General features: G+C 46.2%; 1 protein-coding gene across 1 annotated transcript; it reads right to left on the bottom strand.

Annotated features, from left to right (window-relative positions):
- Positions 1-1,411: 1,411 nt before the first annotated feature.
- On the bottom strand, positions 1,412-3,503 carry Phlda1 (pleckstrin homology like domain family A member 1). The gene is made up of 2 exons (XM_051139752.1): positions 2,353-3,503; positions 1,412-1,958 (listed from the first exon to the last, which is right to left on the bottom strand). Exon 1 carries the CDS (start codon positions 3,501-3,503, stop codon positions 2,379-2,381), a length of 1,125 nt encoding a protein of 374 aa, XP_050995709.1. The 3' UTR covers positions 1,412-1,958; positions 2,353-2,378.
- Between the last annotated feature and the right edge of the window lie 7,045 nt (positions 3,504-10,548).

The following is a 10,548-nucleotide window of genomic DNA, read 5'->3' as shown; positions in this document are numbered from 1 at the left end:
TTTTTTTTTTTTTTTTTGGTTTTTCGAGACAGGGTTTCTCTGTGTAGCCTTGGCCATCCTGGACTCACTTTGTAGACCAGGCTGGTCTTGAACTCACAGCGATCCGCCTGCCTCTGCCTCCCGAGTGCTGGGATTAAAGGCGTGCGCCACCACGCCCGGCTGCCATCTCATTTCTTAAAAACAGCATTCCGGTTTGGATGCTGGATAAATACTAAACAAGATACTGTGAAAGGGTCAGGGCAAACAGAGGCCAGTTAGTAAAGCCAGGCAGCTAGGAAGTGATTTTCACCCCCAAGAGACTTTGGTATTATCTGGGACTCCTTCTCCGCGGAAGTAGGGTCTGCCTTTGTAAATCTTGACCATCCCTTTGATTTTACACAGTGGAGGGTTTGTTCTACCTTTAAAAGCACATCCTCTCCCCCCCACCCCCGCAGCATCCTGAACAAGCGGCTGTTAAAACAAGAGTTTGTTTTCTTACTGGCAATTTAGAGCAGTGGTTCTCAACTTTCTTAATTCGGCTCCTCATGCTGTGGTGACCCCCCCCCCCATCATAAAATTATTTTCATTGCTACTTCATAACTGTAATTTTGCTACTCTTATGAAATCATAATGTAAATACATGATATACAACCAGGTCCGACCCCTGCAGGGGAGTGGGGGGTGTCCCCCACACAGGTTGAGAACCAGGGACCAACAGCTTTTTCCAGTCCTGACAGTGAATTTAGCAACCTAACCAAAACATAAAAGGTCCAGACTCACCCCAGAGCACTAAAAAGGGAAGATTTGATTTCAGTGCCTGGTATTATTTTCAGTACAAAAAAAAAAAAAAATGTTATGACTCCTAGTTCTTCAAAATATTTACAAATTATTTTCAGAGTGCATCTACTGCAAAGTACAAGGCTAAGAAAACGTGGTCCGGGCTAAGTATGCGGAGCTCTGCGTGAAGGCGGGGGTGGGGGGGTGAGAGTTGTGATCCTGAACAGGGGTAAGGATACCGTCAAGTAGAGCGGCGCATCCCTTGCATTTTATAATGGAAACATCTGTGCATTAACACTCAGTCAAAATGACTGGTACTACTAGGCTGTAATCTCAGGGGCCTGCCACTCTACTACTCGCCCCCAGCTCCAAAAGGACTCTGTAAACTTTCCTACACAGATGCTACAAGCTCCCCCAACCCCCCAAGGAGATTCAGTTCACCACAATGTCACCAGCCCATCGGTCGTGCCTCCGAGTGGGTAGTATTTAAATATTTTGAAATCCAATGTCATTCTTACTGATTTCTTTTTAGAAAAGCATGATCTTGACTGTCAGATTTTCATAATTATACATTCAGACTCATTAGCTTAAAAAAAAAAAAAGAAAAGAAAACCTTCGGCACACACTACACATTTAAGAAAGAGACCTTAAAAAGTGAAAGTATTATCAGAATTTAATTTCAACTTCTTCAAATACAATGAAAGAGTTGACTTTCTGAGAGTGCTCTAGGGATGATGAGCTGATTTTTTAATGTTTGCCCCTCCCCGCATCCTTTTTCTTTTTCTTTTCTGAGATTAGGACTTATTAGGAAACAGGCTTCTGAAAATAAAGTTCCATTTTGGTGGGGGAGGGGGTTGGCCTACATTCAGAAATGTCTTAGAATAGGCATAAAAAACTAATAAATAATCATAAACCAAAATACATTAAAATAAAATAACAGTACATAAGTTGCTCCTACAAGGTCCATTGTGTTAGATGATCCTTCCAAAGGTTCATAAATAAAGTCATCTTGACTCAAAATCGCTTCCTGCACTGTGATGAAGATTATGCAGAAAACTAAGGAACTGCAATGCAAGTTATCAGTCGGGTGATGTCCGAACTACTTGATCTGGCACTGGCACGGGGTGGGGAGACTGCTGTTTTTGATCCAAGTGAACACAATAGCAATGCACTCGCGTCCCACTTCCCGAAGTCCTCAAAACCTGGAAAGAAATGACACGGAATGAAATGTGTGGCTCGGAAGTCAAGACCCAGTTCCCTCCCGGCCAGTCCAAGGGATAGAGTGCCCAGAAAGACACCAGGTCACAACCTTGGTGCGGAGGTACACGATTAGCATGTTTGGCTCAGAATAAGGGCGATCCCGGTGGTGGGAAGAGGATCTATGTACCGTTCCCCGCTCCCTGGCCGAATTCCTGTCCTTCCCTCCTCGCCCGGCCTCTACTAGGTCCAGCTTACCCATCTTCCTGCCACCTCTCCAGAAACTTGAAAGGGCTTTTCATTTAGCCTCGAGAGCACAACCCGTCAACGAGCTTTCTACTCTCCCTAGCTACCATGCTGACACGTTTCTCTAGGTGTCCCAAGTTGCCAGGACTTTACCTTGAGTGGCCCGGGTGCCGCCCTCTTCAGGCGGAGTTGGAGGTGCTGCGGAGAAGCCGGTGGCCGTGCGGCTGCGAGTGAGGAGGCTGGTGGTGCGCGTGCTGGAATTGGTGTGGATGAGGGTGAGGGTGCGGGTGCGTGTGCGGGTGGGGGTGAGGATGAGGATGCGGGTAGGAGTGGAGCTGTTGGGGTTGGGGTTGGGGTTGGGGCTGGGGTTGGGGTTGGGGTTGGGGCTGGGGCTGGATCTGCTGCGTCTGCGGAGGCTGCTGCTGGACCAGGTGCTGCTGCTTCTGCCTGGTAGACTTGACCGCCAGTATGGCCTGACGATTTTTGTACTGCACCATCTGCAACGTGATCTCCGCGTTCCAGCCCTGGTCCTGGGGGCACCGAAAGTCGATCTCTTTGCCCTCCGCCATCACCACAGTGAAGTACATATACTTGCCCTTGCGCTCCACGCAGTCTACAGTCTTCATATTGGAAAAGTGCAATTCCTTGAGCTTGACTGGTGGCTCAAGGCTGGCGACGTTGGGGCCACTAGGTTGGGACTGTTCGGCTGTCCCCTGACCGGGCTGTTGCTGTTGTTGCAGCTGCTTGGGCGGTATGAGCAGTAGCCCTTCCTCGGTGAGGATGCAGCACTTTTTCTTCCAGAGCTGCAGCAGCCCGTCGCTACGCTTTTCCAGCACTCCTTCCTTCAGCGCCTTGCAGCCGCTGCTCTCCAGCATCCTTTCGGCATAAGGGGTGCTGCTGCTCCGCTCGGCCTTCGGATTTTCAGACGCCCGGGTTGTGGGCAGCAGTAGCAGCCGAGAGCTGTCCTCGCCCCAGCGGCTTCCGCGGCCGCCCGCCCGGAGCGCACAGAGGAGGCTGACTCGCAGGAGACAGAGTGGTGGCGGTGGCGGTGGCTCGGGGTCCCGGCAGAGAGACAGCCGCGTCCTGAAGCGCCACAAGATCCCGGTGCCAGGAGCAGGCTGCTCTTTGCCGTCCTCCCTCGAGCGCTCACTGAAGGGCACTGGCCGGGCCCCCTCGCGGAGCTTTTCAATGGGCCACCCTCCCCGCCCCCGAGTGACACCCAGCGGAAAAGGCGGCTCCTGGCGCCCGCGCCGCGGGGGAAAACCCAGCTCGGAGAGGCGCTCGGCTGCCGGCGCACGCCTCATTAACTTGGGGCCTTCCCAGAGCCCGCCGCGGACACGCCCCCGCCGCTGGCTCCGCCCCCGCCGCCCACGGCCTCCCACGCAGCCTGGGAGCTGGGCTCCGGAAACTCCTGGCGGCTCCACACGGTCGCCGAGGTCGCCGCGGGTGCTGGGCGACGAATGCCGACGCCCAGAGGGCGCCGAAAGGCCATCCCCACGGTCCCGCCCTTCTCTGGCGGGTGGGCTCTCTGCTGCGGGGGAGCGAGCGCGTAGCGGATCCCCAAACGTCTGGCGAACCAGCCCAAGGGTTAGCGCAGAGTGGGGGTCCACACTTAAAGCTCAGGCGGAGCACCGGGTGACTCTTTCATGCCTATGTAAACATCTCGGGGGACAAAGCCCAAGAGTGCTTCGTTTTTTGTTTTTTGTTTTTGGTTCAGTCAATAGTTCCGGGAGAAAATTAGATAAGCCCTTTAAAAACAAAAAGGCTACAGGTTTGATGTAGAGGTAGGGAAAGAAGTGTGGTCTCTTCTTTTTCCACCACAGGGCACAGGCCAGACTCACCCGGCCCCTAAGTGCGTTGCGTGTGTTGCTTGCATCTATGTAAACGCAACTCATAGGTCACCGGGTCCCTGGAATTGGTGCGGCGCCACGTGTGTTCAAGGAATTGAACCAAGGCCCTCAAGAGGTGTTCTTAACTGCTGAACCACCCCTCCGCCTAGCCCTCGGGTTTCCTTCAACAGACCGTCCAGTCTAATTAGTAGCAGGGTAGTTAGTTGTCCGACACAGACACACACCCTGCTGGAATCTGACTTTGGGAAGGCCCTGCTCTCATTCTTGCGTTTAAACACTTCAGAGACGCTGCTTCCTGGTAGGTAAGAGTCCTAGCATGCGGTTTGGCAAGGGAACCTCTAAGCCTACTTTCATCGTAGAGGTCAGTTGGTTGACAAGAACTGCTGCTACTGTGCGAGGAGGCGGCAACCTAAGCAGAAAAGAGGGGAAAACTGCTCAAATTCCTTGTGTACCATGCTAAAAAAAAATCCTATAATCTGAAAGCTGACACAGATGTCTTTTTAAAAACAGGAGTCTAGAACTTTTATCCAAAGCACAATGCCTGAGCAAATGAGCCAGTCCCAAATTAACTGGGTCATAAAATTTGGCTGCATTTCAGGGTATTTCGATTCTCCCTCACCCGCAAAAGAACCAGGTAGAGAGTTCAAAAATGGTGGCACATGCCTTTAAGCCCAGCACTTGGAAGGCAGAGGCAAGCAGATCTCTGAGTTTGAGGTCAGCCTGGTCTATAGTCCAGGACAGCTAGAGAAACCCCGTCTGGGGTGGGGGTGGGAGAAAGCTAACGTAGTCTGGTAGTTGGTGGCAGTGGTGGCACATGCCTTTTATTCCAGACAGAGGCAGGTGGATCTGAGTTTGAGCCGAGACTGGTCTAGAGTTCCAGGACAGCCATGGCTATACAGAAAAATCCTGTCTCGAAAAACCAAAACTTTCTAATGTGATTACACATGAACAATATCTTGGTGTACATCTACAAGTAGATGTGTAATTCTGATTACTAAACATCCCAAGTTTCTTTTCTCTGCCTCTGTAGAGCATGTGAGCGTTGCAGTTTCTACAGTACCAGACGTCCGTCTTTTTTTTTTAAAGCATTCTCTTGTTAGCTGGAAAGGACACTTCAAAATTTCAAAGTTGATATGGACAACCAACAAACCAAGCTGTTGGAACTGTTAACCCATTATACCAGAAAGGGGCATTCACTCTATTTTCTTAAAATGTTTACAAATGCCCAGCCAACATAGATGTCAAATGTGCTCATTTAATTCTGGCTAGAGATTTAAGGTTTCCGTTATTTCCCTTTGGCTTTTCCACAATTTGTATTTCTGTAGTAAGCTAGTAAGCTGCAGATTGAGATTTTGCTCTCAGTTAATTTCAATAGCCACCAACCTCACTGACCTGGCTATATCGCTTTGTTCTTAAAACAAACAAACAAACAAACAAAACAAAACAAAACAAAAAATGAGAAACCCTTTAAGATATTGTAGTTAAGCCTGTGATTAAGATATTGTGCAGGAGCTTATCATAAAGAATGCTTCACTTGGACTGGAGAGATGGCTTAGAGATGAAGAGCACAGGCTGCTCTTCCAAAGGTCCTGAGTTCAATTCCAAGCAACCACATGGTGGCTCACAACCACTAGAATGAGATCTGGTGCCCTCTTCTGGCCTGCTGGCTCACATGCAGGCAGAATACTGTATACATATAATTTTTTTAAAAATTCACTTTATATAATTAACGGTTCAGTTTCTCTGTGGGAATTACTTCCCATCTGTCTAGTACATCCAAGGACTCCACTGCTGAAGACTAAAGCCGACTGCTAAAGCACACTCCTTTGGTATTAACAGTTGAGGTTCTAAGTCACAGAAAGCAGGATTTTTACTTAGAAGAGCCCTAGTTCCAATGGAGGGACAGTTAAATATACAAAATGACTTCTTCGGTGGGCTTGTGGCCCAATAGCTCTTATCAAGTGCCCTGAGCTTTAGGGCTGCATTTCAGTCAAAATGTCTGAGGACACTCCCACTAAGGACTAAATGGCACCCACAGAAACACCACAGCATCAGCACCCTGTACATGGTGTAGACATCATCAGGACCGCTCAAAGGCATGGTGTGGGCTATGGACCGGCTCTGTGCACAAGCTGTGTTCTGCCATAAACCCAGACCTTGCTTTCCAGTTTCCTTTGTATGACCCACTTAAACATGTGGGTCAAAAAGATTGTAAATTGCCTTGCACCAATCTCTCCCCTATTGATAGCTACCACATTTAGCTAGACTTTATTCAAAGTATCTCTGGAGCTTATTTCCAACCACATGGGTTACCAAAAAGGCTGCAATCTCCCCAGTTTTACTGGTCTTTAGTTTTCATAGTTTAACTTTATCCTTATCAACTAACTTCTCAGCGTAGCCTCAATGTCCACTCACCATCTGCTAACCAACCATTTCCCTTAACTTTCCCAGCATGATGGTGAAATGTATCATGCCCACTGCTTATTTCTCTTCCTGCAGGCATGGCGCTTCACACCTTTAACAGCAGGATTGCTAGAGACCGTCTCTAAAGTACGGAATGCCACACCACTGAAGTGCATTTGGTCTGCCTTTAAAATGGGCTGTACCACTTGCTAAGCCTGATGTCCATATAAACTGAACCCCACAGGTCTTCTGAGTAATATTGTGAGGCATTTACATACCAGCATCCCAATGCCTGCAAGAGTAACAAAAATGTTAAAGAGCCACTAACAAGGACTGATGAAATGGCCCAGAGGTTAAGGGTGCTGCTGGCCTTGCAGGTGAAATCTTAGCACCCTGCAGGCTATGGCAGGAAGATGGCATGAGACCAGCCTGGGCTATAGTGAGACCCTATCTCAAAGGAAAGAAAACTACAAACTTATACCACGAAAATGTCAGGTAATTGTCAGTTTTAAAACACAAAATAATCCTACATTCAGAAAGCATAAGATTTCTCAGCCATTCCTTAGTTTTCTGAGGCCCCTCAACTCTTATTTTCTAACTTCTAAAAGCTATAGTCAAGTTTCAATACTTCTCAGGTCTACAGCTTTTTACTGATGAACTGATGCCTCCTAGTGACCAGTTTATGTAGCACACAAACACCTCCTCAGGATAAGGGAGGCCAGATATGAATGGGCCGCGGTTTTAACTTCACCTTATAGCAGCTACATAGATGAAGGCCCAGCATTGCTCTCTAGCACCACCCACCCACCATTCTGTATATGGGACAAACTGTCTTTCCCCTCTGTGTTCTGTTGCTGGACCCAGCGCCTGGGGCCTAGGACCACTGGGCAAGCACTCTAGTGGGGAGCTAACATTTCCCTAAAAGCCCAACACCTCCCCACCAAATCTTATTTCCTATCAAATTCTGACCAGAACCAAGCATGGTAGCTCATGCCTTTAATTCCAGTACTACTACAGACAAGAGAAGACAGCCGGACCTGTGAGTTGAGCAACCTGTTCTATACAGTGAGTTGCAAGCCAGAACTTTCTAAATAAAAATAAAAGCAGTAGATGAGTTTTGTTTCACTAAGCACCCAAGTAACTGTGTAAGCCTTCTTCAATCTTCAATCTAAATGGCAGCAGCTGTAGCCGTCATTGTAAACTCCCCGATTCATACTCTAATTCTGCTCTAAATGGCAAGTGTATATTCCCATGTCAACAACCAACCTTGCATTAATGTTGGAAGCACCAAATACACAGGCACCTCAGAAGATAGCCTCAAAGGGCAAACTAGACCAATGTCACACTGAGAACGGGAGTGAAATTGGCTTCATTTTCCTTCTATCTTCTCTGGATACTAAAACATGAAAAGTTTTCACCAGGGCCATGGCTTCAGTGACATTCCCCAGACTATACGCATGTAGGCACCTGTTACCTAGCAAGACTTTGGCCTTTGGAAAACTTTAAAAGCCACCTAAGTTCTAGAATTTCCTTCCAAAGTATGTTCAAAGTAAAACAAGTGAACTTGTCTGCTTGTGTTGTTTTTATTTTTTTGAGACAGGGTTTCTCTCTGTAGCCTTGGCTGTCGTGGACTCCCTTTGTAGACCAGGCTGGCCTCGAACTCACCTCAATCACCTGCCTTTGCCTCCTGAGTGCTGGGCTTAAAGGTGTGCATCACCACGCCCAGCTTGTGTTGAGTTTATGGTTACATAACATCAGGTTCCAGACGTACCTTAATACTGATCAAAGTATTGACTCGATATGACAACTGGGGTGTGCCAAAGCCAAAGTTTAACCATGTCATCCACCTATTCTTATACCTGGCCATTAAATTATGGGTCGCATGGCTTTGATAAAAGTGTATCTTTCCTACTCCACATTATTCTAACAGAGGAACTAAACTTAAACAATGTCCCAAGAAATGCCACTTATGGGGGGAGGGGAATCAGCATACAGCCTTTGTCATGTAGCACTTTCCATAAAAAACAAAACAAAACACAAACAAAATAACAACAATAACAAACCCAAGAAAAAGCTTACCTACCACCTGGACTGGTTTTCTTTTTTTTTTTTTTTTTTTTTTTTTTTTTGGTTTTTTCGAGACAGAGTTTCTCTGTGTAGCCTTGGCCATCCTGGACTCACTTTGTAGACCAGGCTGGCCTCGAACTCACAGCGATCCGCCTGCCTCTGCCTCCCGAGTGCTGGGATTAAAGGCGTGCGCCACCACGCCCGGCCCCCTGGTTTTCTTTTATAAAGGCTAATTTTTGTTTTATGAGGTGTCTGTATGCCTGGTGCCTGAAGCCCAGAAGAGGGCACTAAATCTCCATTGAACAGGAGTTCTAAAAGCCACAGTATAGGTGCTAGGAAGTGAACCCAAGTCCTCTGCAAGAACATAAGTGCTCTTAACCACTGAACTAAGCGGTTCTTCCTGACCCAGGCTACATTTCTAAATAGGATCTATTTTCCACTTTAAGAAATAAAGAATAAGACTCCCATTATCTTTTTTCTTTTTTGGGAGGCATGGGCAGGTGGATCACCAGCCTGCTCTACAAAAAGAGTCCAGGACAGCCAAAGTTACAGAGAAACCCTGTCTTGAAAAACAAACAAAACATAGCCGGGCGTGGTGGAGCACACCTTTAATCACAGCACTCGGGAGGCAGAGGCAGGCAGATCTCTGTGAGTTCGAGGCCAGCCTGGTCTACAAAGTGACTCTAGGACAGACAAGATAACACAGAGAAACTCTGTCTCGAAAAACCAAAATAAAAACAAACAAACAAAAAATAAGTAAATAAATAATAAATAAAATTGAGTTTATTATTATCAAGGATATATACAATGCAGATTAAAAGAACTGGTTAGAACTCTTTGTTTTCCAAAGTCCCTATGCATTATGTATCTTAACTCTGTGTTCTGTAAACCAAAAATAAAATTAGGTTCAATTTAATGCCAAAATGAAGCCTAAAAATCTCAGTATATTAACCAATAAAAATGGACTATAGTCTTCAACCAAGCCCAAAACCACAACAAATATTTCATACTTGTGCATAGCAAGATACAGTTTACAGCTGTCTTGCCAGTAATTTAACAGGAAGAACCTGTAACTCTGACAAACCCATAAATTCTGTCTTCCAAGCAGTAACATAAAGAAGCAAAATAAGCCGAGCAGTGGTGGCGCACGCCTTTAATCCCAGCACTCGGGAGGCAGAGGCAGGCGGATCGCTGTGAGTTCGAGGCCAGCCTGGTCTACAAAGTGAGTCCACCATAGCCAAAGTTACACAGAGAAACCTTGTCTCGAAAGCCAAAATAAGTAAATAAATAAAATATCTAGCAAAGTGGGGACTGGAGAGATGGCTCAGAGGTTAAGAGCACTGGCTACCCTTCCAAGTCTTGAGTCCAATTCCCAGCAGCCACATGGTGGCTCACAACCATCTAGGAGATCTGGTGCCCTCTTCTGGCATGCAGGCAGACTATACAAGCAAAACTGTATATGTAATAAATACATCTTTAAAAAAAAAAATCTATCAAAGACATGTCTTTCATAAGTGTGAATGAGCTCAAAAGAGGTAGAATCCTATTCTTCTGTTGCCAACTCACCATTGCCAAAACAATGAAGACATCTTCATATATACATTATATAAAATATATTATGTGTGTAAGTATGTACACACACACATAGGTATATCACCCTGCACCTTTCAGATATTCAAACCAAACTAACAACCAATCAAGGGAAAGTAACTCTGTTCACCTACCAGACCTGAAAGACCCTGGGTCTTCAAAAATCTTACAACTATACAGTGCTTCCATTGTTTCTTGACAGCACAATTAGTGGGATAATTTAACATTGAGAGTGTTAAGACCAGAATTGTTTAAAAAAAAAAAAAAAAAAAAAAAGAAAATGTTTGTAGACAATGAGTAATAAACCACTGAATTATTTTCTCTTCTTTTCACAAAACTAACATGTCTAGGAAGATGCTCTTAAAATCAATTTTATTTTAACAGGTCACAGTGGTTTAAGCACACGATTAGTGCCTCTCCAATCTTCAAAGTTATGTAT

This window comes from Acomys russatus, chromosome 31 (assembly GCF_903995435.1).
Source record: "Acomys russatus chromosome 31, mAcoRus1.1, whole genome shotgun sequence".
Classification (NCBI taxonomy): Eukaryota; Metazoa; Chordata; class Mammalia; order Rodentia; family Muridae; genus Acomys; species Acomys russatus.
Note: the sequence above shows the minus strand (reverse complement) of the source record. Positions and strands in the feature narration are given on the sequence as shown.